The sequence below is a fragment of the Rhamphochromis sp. 'chilingali' genome (assembly GCF_963969265.1).
Source record: "Rhamphochromis sp. 'chilingali' genome assembly, chromosome: 7".
Lineage (NCBI taxonomy): Eukaryota > Metazoa > Chordata > Actinopteri > Cichliformes > Cichlidae > Rhamphochromis > Rhamphochromis sp. 'chilingali'.
The window spans coordinates 6,686,296-6,705,937 of record NC_137934.1 but is presented as its reverse complement, the minus strand read 5'-3'; the positions used below and the strand labels follow the sequence as shown (position 1 = coordinate 6,705,937).

The window sequence follows — 19,642 nt, the reverse complement described above, 5'->3', positions numbered from 1 at the left end:
ACGCCACAATTAGTTGTCTTGCGCATGCGTAGACGTTTTGTTGATAAAAAGCTAGCTTCATTCGCCAAGAAACTCGGCTACTTCCCTCCTTCTAACTTTGACCTGCCTGCATGCTTTTGTACCATTGAGTTAGTTTGCTTACCTCTAGTGTCTTCAGTATTTCATCATGCTGCAGTTCCTGGTAAGTTTTATATTTGTATTATTTTCCTTAAAAGTTGACGTCTGTTGCGAAGCTAGCCGAGTTAAAAATGTTAGCATTATGCTAACCGTGCAGCTAGTGCTGCTAGTTTGGATTGAAATTGAAACTGAGTTTCATGATTAGGAATAGGGTTGCCAACCGTCCCTTAAAATACGGAATCGTCCCGTATTTCGAAACAAAAGTACACGTCCCGTATTGAGCTAATAAGGGACGCACTTTGTCCCGTAATACAGTGAGAATCAAAAGTAGTCTATAACTTTTAATGGAATTAACGCTTTGTTTGAAAACATAATTCCCAGCCCCTCTCCTGCTTTGTGACCAATGAGCTGACAGCACACTTACGAGTATGACAATTCAGATTACCACTCATCTCATTGGTCGAGGAAAGGTCGCTTACGGAGAAAATACCGGAAGACAACAAATGACCACAACAAGAAGCATGGCCAACAGGGAAACAAACGCAGACACTGCGGTGCAAGTCTCGGACGACAGTACACCTAAAGCTGGGCAGACACTGTGCAATTTTTTTCAGTCACGTTATTCAGCTCCTGCTCAAACTGCACGATTGACTCGCAGGGGTTAGAAGTTGGTAGGTCACGATGCAGGTCTCACACTATACCGCCCGATGCTCTGATGCGACCTGAGTGCTCACACTGTGCCTCCATAAAATGAAGGTTATAACAGAAAATCTGTCGCGCTCTCTCTCTCCGTCTTACACTCACACAGACACACACACCACCACCATCAACTTTGCTAAATTGCTAATGAAAAACATTGATCGGGCAGCTGTGACTGAGCAGCAATGTAAATCCAACTATTTTCACGGTTGTTGTGGTCGTGATAATTTTGTGATGCCACATCGAAAAGGCTCGGATGAGCTTTCCAAAGTTCTACAAGTTGTGCCTCCATCGCTTGTGTCCAGATCACAGGCTGCACAGCCGTGCTGCTCCATCTTTTACACCAACGTTTACGTGTTTGCGCGCGAGCAGTGTGAGCGGCTGTGGTGAGACCCTCACGAGCGATTGATGATCGGGAGCTGGTCGTGAGGTGTTAATCACTTCTCGTTACCCCACGTATACTACACGATGCACGATGAAGGCCAAAATCGGTCCGATCACTCAAAAAATCGGCTCAAAATGGGCCTAAAACTGCACAGTGTAAGCCCAGCATTAGAGCAGCAATGTTTGTTCCCCTCAGAGAAAGGGAAGAATGGGAAAAGGAAAACACCTGGCTGGAAAAAGTTAATATGGGCATGTGCAGTGAATATCAGCGCTATGTGGCCAGAAGTGTGATAATATAATTTATTTTGTGTAATAAACAACTGCAAGAATAGATGATTACAACAAATAGATGACTAATACATAAAAGTAATACATAGATGAATAATGATGATGAGTTAAGATGCGTAATCATGGGAGCAAGTGGGTTTACAAACAGGAGCAGCTGATTAGCATTAGAAAAGCTGAAATAATACCTCAACTGAAGCCAATTGTACTAAATGTGCACTGTTACAAGAATGTTTTTCTTTCTATTGTTTTCTATTATTTTAAGTTAAGCAGGACAGAGTTCTTTTAAAGAAAGATTTACTTATATTCTCAAAAGTTAAGCATGACAGGCTTCTGTTTAAGAAGGAGACCTGTTTTATCGTGTTAATGTTGTCATTTTGAGCTAAAAATAAATGGCTAAATGATCATTTGTTTCACATGTGTTCATATCACAAAGAATACACATCTACTTAAATCAAATTCAAGTCAAATGGTTAAAAAAATAATTTCACACACAAAAAAAGAGCTAGAAAATTCACCACACTGGGAAGGGTGAAGACAATTGGGTCGCCCGGCCCTGGCCACGAGGTGTCCCTTATTTATTTTTCAGGGAGTTGGCAACCCTAATTAGGAATAAATGTCACTGTCAACCACCACAAAGAATCTATCCATCTATCCATCCATCCCATGGTAGTTGTCAGTGCAAGTCAAATCCACTTTATTAATTTATCATCAAGAAGTGTAAACTTTGAAGTTTGCCAGATTTCTGCTCTAGAGCATTCACAATGCCACAATCATCCAGCAAAATCACCCAAGGTCAGACCGTGCAGTGCTTAGAGAAACTGGAATTACTCAGGGGAGGGCTGATGATCTGGGCTTGTTTTGCAGCCACAGTACCTGGAAGCGTGAAGTCATTGAGTACGTGAACTCCTCTCTAAAGTAGTCTATAGTGAAGGGTGAGGCCATCGTTCCGACATCTCATCCTCGGCCAAAATTGTGTTATTTAACAAGGCAATGATCCCGATTACAGTAGCGAATCTACAACAGAATTACTCAATGTGATGAAATGGCCCAGTTAAAGTCTAGCCTGATTAAAATGCGGTGATGGTACCTTAAGAGAGCTGTGAACAAACGATTGTCAGCAAACCTCAATAAAGTGAAGCAACGCTGTGACGAGGAGTGGGCTAAAATTCCTCTACAACGATGTGACAGACTGATAAAGTAATACAGAATACAAGGCTATTGAATGGGGTGTGCTTAGTTTTTCACAGAACGTTGTGGAATCCTGTGAAATTGTTGTTGTTTTTTTCACACTAGTTTAAAGGGTTTTAATGAACTTTGTTTTTCTTCCAGGCTGGCTTCACCTTGGGAAATGTTGTGGGGATGTATCTCGCTCAGAACTATGAAGTAAGTGTGTTTTGTGACTTGCAAACCATTTTTTTTTTCCAATGATTTAGTGAAAATGTCACTTTAACCCATGGGCTCCACTAACCCCAAACCAAAACGTATCTGGTGTGAATAGATGCTGGCTGGAGCCTTTTATTCCTTCAGTGACTGATGTGTGAAACTGCAGTTTTGTAAGGTCGTTGCCTTTATCTATGTATAGAAACACATCCTGACTGAGCTATTAAAACACAAACACGGTATATGTGCACATTTCAAGTTTTTGCATTCTTTGTGTTTCTTGAATGTCTTTTTTGAACAACCAGAACATCTCAGTTGGATTATGATCTGGACTCTGGTTGGTTTACTTGTGGGATTTGGGTTATTGTCTCTACACTTTTTTTTTTTTTTTTTTTTTTTTTTTTTCTGAATTTTCTTGATACAATTTTAAATTTATTGTTCCCTAAAAGCAGCTTTAAACCATGTTGTTCCCTTCAGTGTGTTGGTGTGCAGTGCAAGTTGTGCAATATTTCAAAGATTTCCATCATTACCATTCCTTGTTGTAAATGGTCCGTATTTAATTGTCTGTAACCAGACTTTGAATGTCTTTATTTACATCTACAATCTGTCAAGTTCAATTTCTATAGTACATTTTAAACGACCTCAATTGATCAAAATGACCAAGGTGCTGTAAAAGTTATGACTTGAGATGATCGTAACACATTTTCTGAGTAATCTTTGTTGTTCCAAAGGGTTCAAATATTTTCTTGCAACTGCATGTTCAGTGCCACTTTCTGCAGTCCTGGCTGTATCTATTATTTCCCACCTTTGTAAGATGGCTACAATAGATATTTAAGTTTGAAGCTTACAGCAAAAATCTGAATGTTGTGTTTTTTTTTTTTTTTAATGAAAAATGTACTTTAGATCAGTTAATTTACACTACATTAGTTTTAGTTTGGTGCCTCTAACAAACCACAACCTATACATTTCTCAGACTTTATTACTGGTAGTTGTAATTTGTATCTTTCTCCTCTAGGTGCCCAACATAGCCAAGAAAATCGAAGCTTTTAAGAAAGATGTGGAAGCCAAGAAGAAGCCCCCAGAGTGAGCAAAGTGGGACCGTGTTGCAAGCAAGAATGGACATCCTCTGCAGAGAAACTATTTATTTTAAAGGCTTATTTTGATGTCATGGTTGTACACTTGATAAGAGTTGACCATGTTACATGTATATGAAAATATAAGCCGTGCCTGGAACAGTGTTTGTTTCTTCCTTTAGTTTTAGAAGCATACTCTTTGTAAACTGTTTTCTAAGGTAAATAGTGCAAAGACTGGATTTAAAGAATATTACAAAAAAAACTAATGGGATCATTTTAATTCCAGTTTCATGGTACTGCTGGTTGACCATTTTTGTTATGCACTCAAGCTATTCAATATGTCCACAGATTTTAGAGTTAAAGTTAATAAAGATTTTCCTTCACACACCTCACAATAACTGCCAAAGTTTTTATTGTTGTTGTACAAACATCATTCTGAACCATACAATAAAGTTGAATATAGTGAAGTCTCATGCAGTAAGTTTTACTAGAATTAATTATTTACTGCCTCAAACACTCAAACTGTCATCTCAAATCCATCCAGTAGGTGTCACCATTGGAAGGCAGTTAAAATTCTCTTTGGCAAAATTTATGATTCAGTTTTTCTTTCGTTTTGTCCCCTTCTTTTTCTTCTTTGAATTTGGCCACCCAAATCCTCTGAACTCCAGGCAGTCTGCTGCATTGTGAGCAATGTAGTAGATATTCTCCATGGCTGCTGGGCTGAGGATGTCCACCTCAGTTGTGGTGACTTTGGCACTACATGAGGACCTCTTTTTAGGAGTCTTTGGGCTCATAGTCTTCTTGGCTGACTTGGAACTGTGGGATCTTGATTTCCTGGTGGGCTTTGGAGAAAATACGTGGTTTAATCACTCATCTATAAATATATAAATGTCTTTTTTTTTTTTTTTTTTTACTTTACCATAGCGAATGTCAATCTTGCTTCAGTAAGTGATCAGATTTTCATCTGTAAAACAAGAAATCAGGTTTTTCTCTGCCAAAAAAGATTTAAAGTTTTTAGGACAAAGTGCCTAAAATGATAATAAAATACAATCATTTCATACCAGCTCTCGCCTTGGCACTTTAAGTGGCACTCGAATGGCTTCAGCGGTGACAGTGATACCCCATCTGTTTACATCCTGTTGTCGTAGAAACAGACTGGACTTGCTCATGTATGAAGGGGGTTGGCCTTCCACCGGAGCTTAAATTCTTTTGCTGTATCTGAGACACAGCTGGGCATCAAACAGCACACACCGCTTACATTAAGTAAGGAAGAAAAACAGCGAACAACAGGTTATCATCGCAATAATTTAATGGTAGTGCAGCGTTCAGTGGAATTCATGTTAAGACAGTAGCTTTCCAGTTTCTTTGGCAGCTCTCACCAAATCATCCTGGTGTAAAAAGCCCTTGCATTCACATTGTGAAATTGTACTTTAACATTTAAATACATTCAGTAAATGTACACCAACTGTATACCATGCAGAAGCTCTTGGATCTTTTAGTCATGCATTACAAATAAACTCATAGTACAAAATCCAATATGGACCCAAGAAACTTCTCAGTTGTGAGCAAGACACAACCCAAAATAAAAAACCACTGTATACAAACTCTGTGACATCACTTAACAACCAATCATGTGCCAATTTATGTGCACATACCATGCAGCGGTAGTATGACATCAAAAACTGAACGAAGCATTAGCTGCTTTAGTCCAGCAGGAATAAGAGTGGAATCTTAATAATCACCTGCATAGAGACATTTTTTTCTTTAAAGGCAGAATTTGCTTTAAAAACCTTGAGTGCAACAGCAACTCAGTGGAAAACAACACTTTTAAGTGTAAGGTGGCAACACTGGTGTACTGAAACTGAGCTCATGTCAAATATTTGCCCAGCTAATCTTCCTCTGACTATCCACCATCAATGCAGTAATATTGACTTTTTAAAGAATTTTTAATAAAGACTTTGTGGGAGTGATGCAGGAGCACAAAAACATTATCACTGGGGCTCCATGCATCTGAGCCCTTTAAATAAAGAAATAATAAAGGAAGCTTTGAGTAGCAGAGCTACTCTGTAGAGATGAGGTGGACGATCATTTGTATGATGCTGGAGCCACGGGGGCAGCTGCACAGGTCCATGCTCGGGTTTTTGATTTTATCCTCCAGAAGCAGGTCCAGCTCCCAGCGCAGCTCCTTCAAAAGCTCAGCCACCTGGATATAGTCACACAAGCACATGTAGTAACATATATGTTAACTTATATGTTGTAGTTGTTCAGTTGTCGTGCTTGCACTCTCCATAAAACTTGTTAAACCTTTAAAGCATATAAACTCTACACAGCTTGTACGCCCGTTGCAATACTAAGATCTGAGCCAGCTATAACTCTTTGATCATGTGATCAAAAAAAAAAAAAAAAAAAAATCAGATTCTCTGACCTCGTGTGAAGCAGCAGCAAATCGGATCCACCCATCATCCAGGGAGATGATAAACTCCCTTCTGTGCAGCTCCACGTTGACCTGTCCGCATCCAAACAGCACCAGCGGGTAAACAGACACCATGCTGCAGTCCCTGATGAAAATGCGACTCGTTTTCACCTTCTCATGGTAAACCAGGTACGGGCTGTCGTAGTGGCGAACCTGGTGCATAAAGAACAGAAAGGTGAGGCTTATTTCTCCTACAAGTTGTTTAGTTTGGAGCGTATCTTTTTTTCCCCCCCTAACCTCACCGTGTAGTTGACGGATGATGGATGCACGTGGACGTAACCGTCGTTCTTGGTCACAAAGCGGAGCTCGTTGGCTTTGGGTTGCATCTTCATCACTCCCGTGCCCGTCTTCTTATAAGTCCCTTGAGGAGCTCGTACCTGCAGGACATCAAGTGTGAATGTTTCATACTTCTGTTTGGCTTTCTGTTCTTTACTTGTATGACAAAGAGGGGGACTATGCCCACCTGGACCACGTTAGGATAGAGGGCAGCACACAGCATGGCGGACATCAGCCGGATGTTACTGGAATTTAGGTTTGCCTGAGATGCAAAATATTAGAATTTTTGAATTATTTTCTCCAAGATGAACCCTTGAATCACTGATTCAGTGATTTGTATGTGTCACCTCAGGGCCAGTAGCTTCCATGACCCCGTCTGTACCCTTGTAAGACATTTGCTCAATAATCCTGGCCTTCAGTCCCTCCTTGATGAAGCCAATGTCAGACAACAGCTCAGCAAACTGCCTCTTCAGACTGGCGATCTCCTGCCAAAGGTCACAATTCACCATTTCAAATATTATTCATATAAAACACACTGCTCGGGCCATTTGAAATTAAATCTGAATACATTGGAAGAACTTCATAAGCTTTAGCACTGCTTTAGATTTATATTCAAACAGAGAAGATCAGAATTATACTGTAGAGCAAGTGAGTTTATTGATTCTGGACAAGTGATTAAGTGCTTCTGGACACCACTGCCTCACCTGTAAACCCCGCCATGACAGGAAGTTCTCCCTGCAGTAGAGGAAGCTGGCACGGTGGCCATTCCTTGCTGCGGAGCACCATCCCTGCATAAAAAAAAAGAAAGTTTTTATATTATCTGTATGTATTTCAACATCTTTGAATTATCTTATCACAATAAGCGAATGCAGTAGGGACCTTGTATGCCTGCAACAAAGCTAGATGGTCACTTTTAGCCACTGCAAACTCCACTTTCTTTTTATTTGCTTCCTCTCGCTTATCCCATGGAGACACCTGGAAGCAGACCAGATTTTCATTTCCATAAAATTAGACACTTGCATTACAAATATACATAATAAACAAATAAATGTCATTATGTAACCTCCTATCTGTTAAAAACCAACAGAAAAGATGAAGCAGCTCATTACTGCGCTGTGTACTATACTTGTAATTGTTAATGAGCCTAAAATCAGGGGCATGCTGCAGATGAACTGCACATAGCGTCTCTCAACAGAAACTAGCGCCTTCTTACAAATGGGGATTTGAAGGCCAGACTTGCAGCAATGGTGAGTGCTGGGTCAAGGCAGCGGAAGATGGCGCCGAACAGCATGAGCTTTCCGATGCGCACGTCGACAGGCAGGCAGGCCAGGTGGTAGCCCAGCGGGGTCAGCTTCTCATCTGTGGTCAGAGCTCCCAGGTCCTGAAGGCGCTGCTTGGCAGCGTCCAAGCTTCCCACTGACGGGGGCTCGATGAGCCGAGAGAAGACTGACTCCAGCGGCTGCTCCGCGAACACATCCAGGATCTTGATTCTGTTACAGAAAGGTCAGTGTTGTGAACAACCGTTTTGGAATTTCTCCAAATCAAATGCCATTTGTATTTTATAGTCAGAGTTATGTGGGAAAAACAGACGGCTCTACCGGAGACAGAGCTGCTCTAGTGGCACTCTCTGGATCTCAGGCAGCTGCTGCTCAGCCAGCTGGTGTTTAAAGCAGTGGCTGGTGAAGAGGTGGAAGCAGACCCCCGAGGCCACACGACCTGCTCGACCCCTTCTCTGCAGCGCGTTAGCTTGAGAAATCCACGTGTCCTCCAGGCTCTCCATGCTTTTAGATGAATCGTACCTGAAAGAAAAAAAAAATATATATATATATATATATATATATATATATATATATATATATATCAAGGGAGACTTAGAGATTTGTGGATTTGAGCATATATCAGTGCATCTTCATGTATCACAAAACCATTTTAATATGATTGCATGGGCCTTTTAAAAAAACAAGAAGTATAATTCACACAGTGTTGGGAGTAACGGAATACATGTACCGCCGTTGTCTAAGGAGCTTGGAAAGAAAAGCGTCTGGACTTCTTTGAGTTGCTTGAAGACGTTTCACCTCTCATCCGAGAAGCTTCTTCAGTTCTAAGGGTCAAGGGTGGAGAGTCCCAGATTTAAAACCCAGTGGGAGTTTCCCCCCAAAGAGGGACAAGGGACCCCCGATGATCCTCTACCTAATCACATGAGCTTTTCTTTCCAAGCTCCTTAGACTACGATGACCTGGATGACTGAGAACCGTCACAGACATGTACCGCCGTTACGTATTTAAAATACAAAATATGAGTAACTGTATTGCGTTACAGTTACCGTTTAAAAAGGTGGTATTGAGAATACAGTTACTTTGTTGAAATAAATGGATTACACCGTGGTTTTTTCCTGTTTCATATGTTAGGCTATGCCCTCTCTATTTTTGGTAATTCCACACCGGTGGAAATGCAAACAAAACACGCATTAAGATGACGTGAAGAAATATTTTTTTAAATTCTCTAACATGAATGCAATAGGCAGAGTGTTACAGGCATAGCCCTAAACAATGTAGCATCATGGGAAGTGTAGTCCGTGCTGCAGGGAAAATGGACTGCCATACCCGTTATGTGTCTGTGAGCGAGAGGGACGGAGAAAAAGGAGAGTGGAAAAGTACGAGTTATCACCGAGCCGAAAGCTGGAAGCATGTAAATATAATAATAACCACTGCAGCCAAAAGGAGTGCCTGACGAGCCCAGCTGTAAGTTAACTATTAAGACTCGACTGTACACTGTTCTGTTTTCCTCCGAAACAATAAGTTCCTTTGGAGCAGCCTTTCAACGCCTCTCTCTGTCTTTCGCTAGCAAAGTTGACCCAGACAACAAAGTAAAGATGGTTTTCGGCTACGAGCCCGACATGAACCTGATGTATTTGCCAGAGGTCCCTTTACTACGGTTCAGAGCCGCGGACCTGTTTTATATACGCGCGGAATAGTTTACTATACGAGATCGCTGCAAAAACTGCAGCCTGACCTAATGTCCACCCTACTGTTACTCATTTTATATTAAGATTTAAAAATCTGGTCGGTATTGGTATGGCGAGTAACCTTCAGTAATAGTAATAAATCACATTCATGTAGTTGTAAAAAAGCATAATAATATATTAAGTAATCCAAAGTATTCAGAAGACGTTACTCTCATTGAGTAACATAACAGAATACGTTACAAAATACATTTTGGGGCATGTATTCTGTAATCTGTAGTGGAATACATTTTAAAAGTAACCTTCCCAACACTGAATTCACAACCCGAAACTGTCAAAAATGAGAATTTAGGGCTAGCATAATAGAAGGTTACCTTTTCTCCTTCATTTTTCCGGAGTCGATGACATAAACCACGTCGTCGATGGTTACTGAGGTCTCAGCAATGTTGGTGGAGATGATGATCTTTGTGACACCATCTGGAGGCCGGCTAAAAACTGCTTGCTGCTCCTCATTGGACAATGTTGAGTGAAGGGGGTACACCACGCACCTGATGGGCATGACCAAAAGTTACAGTTAATGTGTTTCAGTCAAAAGTTTTCACACAAACAAACAAAAAAAACTGGTTCAGCTTTTAGCTTCATTTTATACACATACAATTGCAAACCAAGTGTTGCCATAAAACACACACAGACCTGGACGCGCCCCTGTTGTTGAACATTCTATTGGACTGAAGCTGCTCATAGAGCATCTTGATCTCAGCGAGGCCTGGCAAAAACACCAGCACTGCACCTGCAGACACAAAGCAACATAACCAGTGTTCAGCTTCACAGCTGTCCCCAATCCAGATCAGTACATCAGAGACTTACTGGCCACCTGTATATGGCAATGTTAACTGGACTGGCTCTTAGATAGAACAGAAAAGCGTTATATGAACACTCAAAGCGCTTTACACAACTTGTTCATTCAAACAAGTACTTTTTCTAAGCATATCTAACATTCACACATGCATTCATCGGAGAGCAACAGAGTTAGTCTTGCCCAAGGATATTCGGCATGCAGACTGGAGCAGGACCGCCAACCTTCCAGTTGGCATGTGACCTGCTCTACCACCTGAGATTGCTTTGCTGTCAGTGTTGTTTTCTTACCAGGTGGGTAGTTGTGCTTTCCTTCTACTATCCACTCCAGCAGGCTTTCCACCAGGTCCATATTGATCTTGTCCAGGTCCATTGTGGCGATGGTTTTGAGCACAGACTTCTTAGTATCTGCATCAGCAACGCAAAATTTTAGATGTATGCCCTGATTGGCACTGGCAGCTTATCTGATTAAAACCTAAATATATTTTCATTTCACCTTTGTATCTGATGGTGAGATCCTGCAGGCTGAGCTGTTGGTCTGGGACCGAGTCTTTGACAAAGTCTTTATTACAGAAAGACATGAAGTTCCAGACATCTTCACTCAAATCATCTACCACGCAACTCAGGTCCCCTCTGCTTCGGGCACCCGTGGTTGACTGATTCTGTTTTCCTGAGCGCATGTAAGGGCTACCATCCTCAATGACATAGCTGGAAAAAAACAGCACAATACACAAACCGTTGTGTTACTACGCAAATTGTAAAGACAGTCTACGGTTTACTTAAATGTTTTAAAATGTATTTACCGAGTATTAGCAATGGCATCTTCAAGAAAAAACTGGTCAACAGGAAAGGTGCGCCCTGGAGCAACACACATTATTAGAATGAAGAGGGGAATGCATAGAATGAGGTGTAAGAATAGAATTAGTCAGTTCTGCTAATAGATTACCTGGTATGTGGATAGTAGGACAGTTATAGAAATAGTCAGAAAAGAGGTTTGCATTAAGAGTGGCACTCATGAGGATAATCTTCAAGTCAGGCCTTTGCACCATCAAGTCTTTGAGCACCAGAAGCAGAAAGTCACTGAAAATAACAAATTAAGAGACAAGAAACAAAGAAGCAGCATAAAATTTTTTTTTCCAGGTTCATTTTTCCACATGTTACAATACAAGTGCCATTAAGCTGAAGTATTTCTGTCTCACCTCTCCTCTGTTCGCTCGTGCACCTCATCCACGATGACATGCGTGACTCCTCTGAGGTCTGCCTCACCCTCCAGTCTCCTCAGCAACACCCCTGTGGTGCAGTATAGCAGCCTGGTGACTGAAGTCTGATAAAAGGAGCAGTCAGTGTCGGAAGAGTATATAGTATTAATATAAAAAAAAAAAAACAGACAACCAGAATGCTGTATTGTAGATGTTTTTATATCTGTATCTGTACCCTGACACTCTCCAGGCGGATCTGGTAGCCCACAGAGTTCCCCAGACACTCTGCGCGCTCCTGTGCCACTCTCTGAGCCACTGACATGGCAGAAATGCGGCGAGGCTGCGTGCAGATGATGTTGGCCACCTGCTCCGCGGGGCCACTCAAAGAGGCATCTAGAATGAACTGAGGAACCTGAGTGGTCTTACCACACCTGCAGAAAAGTCACATTAATTAAAAAACAAAACAAAAAAAAAAAACACATGAAACACAGTCATGTTTAGGAACAGGCAATAATCACAGGCATGTTTAGCATCTTTTTTGTGAAGGTGAATTTTTATACTTCTTTCAAACTCGAGTCCTCTTTTATATTAAGCTTACACTGGACTTTGGTATAGGCCATCTGTTCAGCCACAGCAGGTTTCTGTCTAAGTTTATATATGATTTTTATATTATATGATGATCAAATTGAACCATTTATCCTTAACCATTTTCATACAAAACCCAGACTACAAAAGAATGAGAGTTTAGAACAATGTGAAACCTGAGCTTTTGGTTCATTGAGATTACCTATGTACATACACTGATCTCTCCAAAAGTTGATTCTGTTCATCTGGACGTAGCGTTTTGTGGGAGAAACGTTTCGTCACTCATCCAAGTGACTTCTTCAGTCTCAGCTGACTGCAGGTTTTCCCAAATCTTATAAACAGTAAATTTGCATAATAACTGAAACCAGCCCACTGAAGGAACAATGGGCTGGGAGGTCAGTTCCTTAATCATAATTATGCAAATTCTCATGACCATTTCTCATGACCAAATTCTCAACAACCACTGACCAAAACCCACTGATCAATGGCCATGAGTACCATTCACAGAGAGTTGGGGAATGGCTGCAATCACAGCATTGTAAGATGGCGAAAGATGTACCCTTAGGCCCCCTCCTCGATTCAGAGATGGTTTTTCCCTTTTCACGTAAATGGCCTCCTTGACTCCGCGCTCAAACCAGCGTTCCTCTCTGTCCTAAGGGTACATCTTTCGAGACGATACACTGATCTCATTATTTAAAACTTCAAATAATTATAACAATATAACAGCAGATATGACAAAAAGTAAGGAAAGCCATAGTAGATCTCATTTATAAACTTTCAATTTTAATATATCTGATGTAAATGTTTTTAATTCCATACAAGCTAAAACCCTTCATATATCCATACATCACATTTGACTTGCTATTGGTTGGGGAAAAAAGGCTGAAAGGGTGGATCAGTATCATTAAAATATATTTTTTCTTTAATTTATAAGTCACGATAAAACTCTGGGACCTACCCAGTCATGCCACTGATCACCAGCACCTGACACTGGTCCAGTACATCTAGGATGTGCTCTTTCTCTTGCCAAGCTGGAAGATTCTTCCTCTGTTCAAGCATAGAACTGTAGCGTCTGGAGGACTGGTTTGACAGAGGAACCAAAGGAAATCAGAAACAGATTACAAAGGATGCATCATACTGAGAAGGATTTGGAGGAAGAAAAACCAAAAAAAATATACATATTTTTTTCCTAAGACCCACCTGTTTCCTACTGAACTCTTTGCACAGCTTGCTGTTTTCTAGCAGCAGATTGCCCATCGTATTGTGCTTTTTCACCATGTTCCTCTTTAGCTTGACGTAACTGTCGTTCTTAACTGGAACTGCGTGGTCCCTCTCATCCTCGTCTTTCTCATCCAGCTCTTCTGCATCCACTGTCCGTTTTACTAAAAAGTGAGCAGAATTAAATACAGCTCTCTATTGTATAAAGAAACGACAGAAAATATATAGCAAAAATGTACATTTCTATCCGACTTACTATCTGTGGTCCTTGGGTTGCTAGATGCAGCAGCACTCCCGCTGTTTGCATGGTTACTACTGCTGGTGATGGCATTCATGCTCTCCTCAGAAGCTTTGCTCCTTACAGTTTTACTCTTTGCTATGGCAAGAAAGGGTGGAGGAACAGCAATCACAGGAGGTGGGGTGCTGTATTTGTGATGCCGTATGGACAATAGTTCTTTCATGGTATTTTCATCCTCACACAAGGTTATCAGGGTGTAAACAACAGGCTGGTTGCTTTCTGCTGCAGACAATGCCTCTCCAAGTAATCTCTCAGTCACATGGAGCCTCCCCGCAGCGCAGAGAGACTCATCATTGGTACTGAAGGCAACTATTGGTGCTTGAAAAGGGTAACGGTTCCCTTTGGGGAAACGAACTTCCAGCTCATACTCAGGAGGAGAATAGCTGCTGACACCAGGCTGGCCTGGGCCTTTCAGGTCCGAGGAACCAGCCTCAGACATGTCTTTTTTGGGAAATTCATGTTTGAACCAACATTTGTTTCCATAGCGGCAGCCTTGACCTTTCATGTAGAATTTGCAGATGTCACCGATGTTTGGAGCTCCTCCACCTACCACTCCTCCTTTCTTAACAGGAGATCGTGAGAGGAACGACAGGTCCAGGGTTACTGTCCATACAGCATTGGCAATGCGCTCACTGAAGCGATCGCCATAAATAGCAGCTAGAGCCAAGGCCTCCTCCTGCTTTTGGTTTACACACTCATCCAAAGGCACCTCATCAAGTCCATCAGGGGAAACTGCTTTCTGACCATAGCGCTCAGTGAAAATCTGTTGGAGGAGCTGTTCCAAAGTTGCCCCAAACTCTCCTCCACCAGCTTCCAGCGCCTGTTTGCTGCGCTCCCTGTCAAAACCATATCTACACAGAGGAAATTATGAGAAAGCAATGGGTTAGAAGCTAATTATATTTACACACAAAAGCACCGATTCAGAACATCTGATTTAGCTCATAGGTAAGGTTCTGGAAATAAAACAAAATTTGAAATCACCTGCAGAGCTTTCCTATGGCAAATAAGGAGATAACAGGTTCAGGGCTGGGCTGTTCATCCTCATATTCTAGGTCAAATGTTGGGCTCTCTGCTTTCTGCACAGGCTCATCATTTGTGGCCCAAAACTGGCCTTCCTCACGGTAATCCAATTCATCAAATTCCTCTTCTTCCTCCTCATCTAGCCCGGAATAATCTGAACCAGAATCACTAAGGAACAAACAGAGGGTTGCATGAGTTTATTTCCTAGCTTTCTAATTGTTCTTTTCAAACAAGTGCGTATGTACTTACTCATACAGTTCATCAGAGTCCTGTGTCTGTAAAATCCTCAGCAACTCCTTGAGTTGTTCCTGGTTCGCATTAGTCATGAAGATCTTCTGCAACGGCATACTGCTCACCTCTGGTCTGATGCATTCACTGACCTTTGAGTGCATCCTGGTACTCGTCAAGGACCTTGGCAGAGCCTTGCTACTACTTTTCCCATTTCGGTCTCGATCTCTAGCTTTCTTTCCTCCTCGACCACCATCCCTGCCACCAGCATGGGCGCCACCACCTCGTCCTTTATTTGATCTGCAGACAGAATGAGACACGAGGCAAAATGATAGGAAATCAACTGAAGCCGAGCACACAAACCTAAATATTTCTTCAATATAAATTAACACCTGCTGAAATAAGAGGGTCCAAAATCAAGGTTGAAATCATCCCCGTCATCCCAGAGCCTGGTTCCTCCTTTCCGATTTCCTCCTCCTCCTCTTTGTTTATTAAATCTTCCACCTCCTCTGTTGGGCTTCCCACCTCTTCTCCTTGCGTTCATTTCTCTACCAAAGGACACACGAACAGTTTCATTACATAAACACCAGTACAAATACAAAATTGACTATTAAAAAAGAAAAAAAAATCACTGCTGTCAGAATATACTTACACTCAATCAGTGTCCAATCATAGCAGAAAACAATCTGCGAAAAGAGACATTAAAAAGCATGGTCTGAATAAATTTTTCCAACCCTGGGAGTATACCCCCCCAAAAAAACCTAGATGAGGGAGAGAGAGCTACTGGTTGCGGACCCGGGAAGAGCAGGCAGCTACTACTGCCCACCCTCTGCAGAGCACAGTCACACATCGCTGTGGGCTGGCTGGCACTTCAATTCAAGTGCGAGCAATGAGATGGTGGCTGACACACAGCGCTGGTGGCTACAATTATGCAATCAAACTTAACATGCAGACTAACAACCCAGTCAGGGCGATGACCGATTAACCACACGGCTAGGTGGCTGGCTACAGGCAAAGTACAAAAGACCAGAACATATAAGGAATAATGTGGAAGTAAGGTGCTGCACGTTAATCATCTTCAAGTATAAGGAGTCGGCTAGCTAACGAGCTAACAGCTAGCAAGCACACTCATCACTTTTAATGTAACAGTAAGCTAACTGAAAAAAGCCTCCCGGCAAGGCAAGTCAGTGAATCTAAATGCTTTAAAAATGTCAAAAAGTATAGAGCCGTGTTATAATCGGTAAAGTGCGCAATAAACTGAAAAACGAAACTTTAATAACAATTGCGAACAAACCTGAACCAGCTGCTCTGACCACCGGTAGCCTGCATCTCTTCTATTGGCCCAAACTCTTGAGTTCAACGTTTCTTTTCCGGTTTACGTTCGCGCTTAGAAAAAAAAAAAACACAATAAAAAGTTAGCAAACAGTATCTCTCGGTCACTCGACAAGGTTAAAGTCGAAGGTTTTAGCGGCGGTAAGCCTTTCTTCTTGTTATTTAAAAACGGTAGTTTAATAAAACGCATTTAGAGCGTCGCACAAGCCATTAAAGATATTACTTTGCACCAATTCCGTAACTATGGTAACAAGGGCTAGCCTCTAGCTGCCTTTAAAACACAGGACCCCCGGCTTACTGGCAGCATTAGCTCCATTTAAGGGCAAGTAAAAGTGAACAGTTACAGTGCGGTTGTAACTTGTGTCATAGTCACAACTTTCTAATCAGCTGTCTGACTTTTCACATTGAAGAAGTTGGCCAGAACACAGCATTTGCTCTCGGCTCTGACAACCATCTGCCAGCTGGGGGAAGCTGTCACGGATGTCTGGTAGAGTGTGATTGTGAAGATATGAGTTCTAACACCTAGTCTGCGCACACTCACACACACACAAACCCTGTTCTGATTCGGTGTGATTTTCATTTTCAGATAAGAAAGGAAGCGATTCTTTGAACACTGATGGTAAATATCCTCTTCGCGCCACAGTTTGCGCATTCTTGTGACAGCGTGAATAAATGTGTATTTGTTTACAGGGGGTGGACCTCTAAAAGTCTCCTACATTTTTCCAAACGGAGACAGATATGGTAAGTTATAGCTGGCTGATGATCCAGCTTTACACGTGAAACATTTCCACGTGTAAAAATCTTGGGAAGAAGAGACCTAATTCTTGGTTAAAGCAATACACAATACCTCAATGTGACTGCTCAGATGAAATTTAAGTCTATGCTAATTATGTATGAACCTCTGTTCTCCACAGAGGGAGAGTGCAGCAGGTCTGCATATGGAGCACTGGTGAGGAGCGGTGCTGGTAAACACACCTCAGCAAGTGGCATCACATACACTGGAGAGTGGCATGAGGACAAAGTATGCAATTACTGCCTCAAACATCAGTTATTTTTACCATGTGGTTAAACAAACATAATCTCCCTCTCTGTCGCTCTCCCAGATGCATGGTAGAGGGACCATGCAGTATCCCTCTGGAGCACAATATGAAGGAGAATTCAAAGACAACATGTACAACGGCACAGGAACATACACCTTCCCAGATGGTTCTATGTGTAAAGGTCACTTTCATAATAACAGGTAAAAAAAATGCCTTTTTAAAAATATTTTCTGGAAAAAAAATCAGATAAATATTAAAGACAACTATTATATGAGAGTTTTTATTTTAAAAGACACAAACATGTCATTTGGGAGTTTGCACAGGAGATGCAATTGACCAAACAAGAAATCCCAGACAAACCTAGTGACGATCAGATGAGATTTAAAGTTACATTGCTTAGTATGGGGACGATTCAAATGCAGGATGTGGGAACAAACAAAAAATCCTAAATTCAAACTGGATTCTTCTAATCTTATGATTATACAGTCCAACCTGGGAACCAAAATATAGCCAACGCAAAGATATGACAATGACAAGGTTGAAAAACAGGTCAGTATATATGCACAAGTGATCGACTGAGGATGAGAAACAGGTGGGGAACCAAGCACAGGTGAAAGTAATCAAGCAAAGACAACCACAACCAGAGAAGCAGGCGCGAATGAAAGAGTGAAACCTGACATATTAGGAAACCAACTATCAAAGTAAAGCAGGAAATAGCTAAAGGACAAATTATAAACACTGAAATAATAAGACTTAACACTAAAACATGATAATAAGTAGAAGGTGCTACTACATAGACAAAACAGTGGGGAAGTCAGGGAAACACTAGGAAGACTTGAATAACAGTAAAATCAAAGCAGGAACCAAAAGAGGAATTTAAATGATCTCAGCTGGTGATATAAAAAAAAGCATAAATCAACCTGCTCTAAATCAATTTTACGCTGCAGCTTCTTGAACACAGAGTAGAACATTGATTAGTTACATCTTTATTTGCATATTTCCACATTCTTTATATTCTGTTCATGTGACAATTTCTGTGATTGGAGTGGTTTCTGCTCAATTAATCTTTTTTAGTCTTAAGAATAGTCAAGCATGAGGCAGAAAGTACCCGTTTTTTTCCCAGCTGGAGTTCTTAGGTTTGATTAAGCCAGCTAACACAAAGGAAACCTGGCTATGTTAAACTTCCTTCATAGGTCAAACCCCAGGACCCCGACATAATAAATTGAAAGAATATATGGTAACAACAACTGTTTGGATGAACTGTATCCAGACCAGACTGAAATTTATCTTTCCTTATTTTTATTTATTGTACGCGTTTAGCTACAATATTGTGTAACCCAGTAGTTGTTGTTTCTTCGGTTCTTTGGCTTCGTTTGGTTCAAGCAGATGAAATTGAAGATTTTAGCTGTTTTTACTGGTGTGTTCCAGGTTGGAGGGAGATGGGGCCTTCATTAGCGCACAGGGACTGTTCTGGACGGGGGAGTTCCACGGCAAAGCTCAAATTGGAACACAATCTTTAGGCAAAACAAATACCACACTTTGGCACATATATCTATAACATTAAAATGTAACTGCATCAGACAAACTTCTTCTGTATTTTGTTTTTCATACAAGATCTTGTGCACATTTTCTTTCACTTCATATATTAGTGGGTGACAGTCGCTGGCATAAGTGAGTCAAGTATCTACAATACTGTGTCTTGACTCTTTGTGAGAGTGAAGGACAAGTGCAGGGTAATTTTATTATCACTGCACCACCATCCAATCCCAGAGGGGCTCATGTCCCCATCCATAACAGCTGTACCCAAACTGCTGGAACATTGGCCTGGGGAAGAGTGAGTATGTGGTCATTTTGACCTTCAGTGTGTGTACACACAGCTTTGTGTGTGAACTGGCTTTCTGCCCCACATAACCCCTCCGACAAATTAAAATGAGTCGACAAACAAACACAAGTGTTCAACACTGTTTATTAATAAGCAACTCTGCAACTCTGATATCGTAATCTGTCACTCTATCGTATAATGCCTCTATGGATGTGTAATTGCACATACCCCTGAACATCTTCAGTGTCGAGTATTTACTGGATCTAGAATATGCAGATATGGAAGTGTGAGTAACAAAAAACACATATATACGGTAATAACGTCCATACAATACTAAACACTTCTGGTGAAATATTACCCTAGATACAATAAACGGCAATTTTCACTGATTGT

At 41.3% G+C, this 19,642-nt stretch overlaps 4 protein-coding genes across 4 annotated transcripts; 2 read left to right on the top strand and 2 right to left on the bottom strand.

The window, feature by feature from the left end:
- Window positions 1-27: 27 nt before the first annotated feature.
- On the top strand, window positions 28-4,024 carry stmp1 (short transmembrane mitochondrial protein 1). Its single transcript, XM_080887791.1, has 3 exons — window positions 28-181; window positions 2,818-2,871; window positions 3,884-4,024. Exons 1-3 carry the CDS (start codon window positions 167-169, stop codon window positions 3,953-3,955), a joined length of 141 nt encoding a protein of 46 aa, XP_080743917.1. The 5' UTR covers window positions 28-166; the 3' UTR covers window positions 3,956-4,024.
- A 440-nt stretch (window positions 4,025-4,464) lies between these two features.
- On the bottom strand, window positions 4,465-5,356 carry smkr1 (small lysine rich protein 1). Its single transcript, XM_080887787.1, has 3 exons — window positions 5,003-5,356; window positions 4,861-4,905; window positions 4,465-4,783 (listed from the first exon to the last, which is right to left on the bottom strand). The coding sequence occupies exons 2-3, from the start codon at window positions 4,861-4,863 to the stop codon at window positions 4,538-4,540; spliced, it is 249 nt and encodes an 82-aa protein (XP_080743913.1). The 5' UTR covers window positions 4,864-4,905; window positions 5,003-5,356; the 3' UTR covers window positions 4,465-4,537.
- A 144-nt stretch (window positions 5,357-5,500) lies between these two features.
- On the bottom strand, window positions 5,501-16,479 carry dhx57 (DEAH (Asp-Glu-Ala-Asp/His) box polypeptide 57). Its single transcript, XM_080887786.1, has 25 exons — window positions 16,350-16,479; window positions 15,708-15,741; window positions 15,448-15,603; window positions 15,077-15,355; window positions 14,789-14,995; window positions 13,766-14,658; window positions 13,492-13,673; window positions 13,250-13,371; window positions 11,942-12,137; window positions 11,707-11,831; window positions 11,454-11,587; window positions 11,311-11,365; window positions 11,004-11,215; window positions 10,799-10,915; window positions 10,346-10,442; window positions 10,027-10,200; window positions 8,289-8,489; window positions 7,904-8,180; window positions 7,570-7,665; window positions 7,395-7,478; window positions 7,038-7,175; window positions 6,878-6,952; window positions 6,657-6,791; window positions 6,367-6,567; window positions 5,501-6,144 (listed from the first exon to the last, which is right to left on the bottom strand). Exons 3-25 carry the CDS (start codon window positions 15,597-15,599, stop codon window positions 6,001-6,003), a joined length of 4,296 nt encoding a protein of 1,431 aa, XP_080743912.1. The 5' UTR covers window positions 15,600-15,603; window positions 15,708-15,741; window positions 16,350-16,479; the 3' UTR covers window positions 5,501-6,000.
- Window positions 16,480-16,734: 255 nt separating this feature from the next.
- On the top strand, window positions 16,735-18,985 carry morn2 (MORN repeat containing 2; the record flags this gene model as incomplete). The annotated part of the gene is made up of 6 exons (XM_080887234.1): window positions 16,735-16,874; window positions 16,974-17,006; window positions 17,078-17,128; window positions 17,302-17,336; window positions 17,491-17,627; window positions 18,856-18,985. Exons 1-6 carry the CDS (start codon window positions 16,868-16,870, stop codon window positions 18,983-18,985), a joined length of 393 nt encoding a protein of 130 aa, XP_080743360.1. The 5' UTR covers window positions 16,735-16,867.
- Window positions 18,986-19,642: the final 657 nt, after the last annotated feature.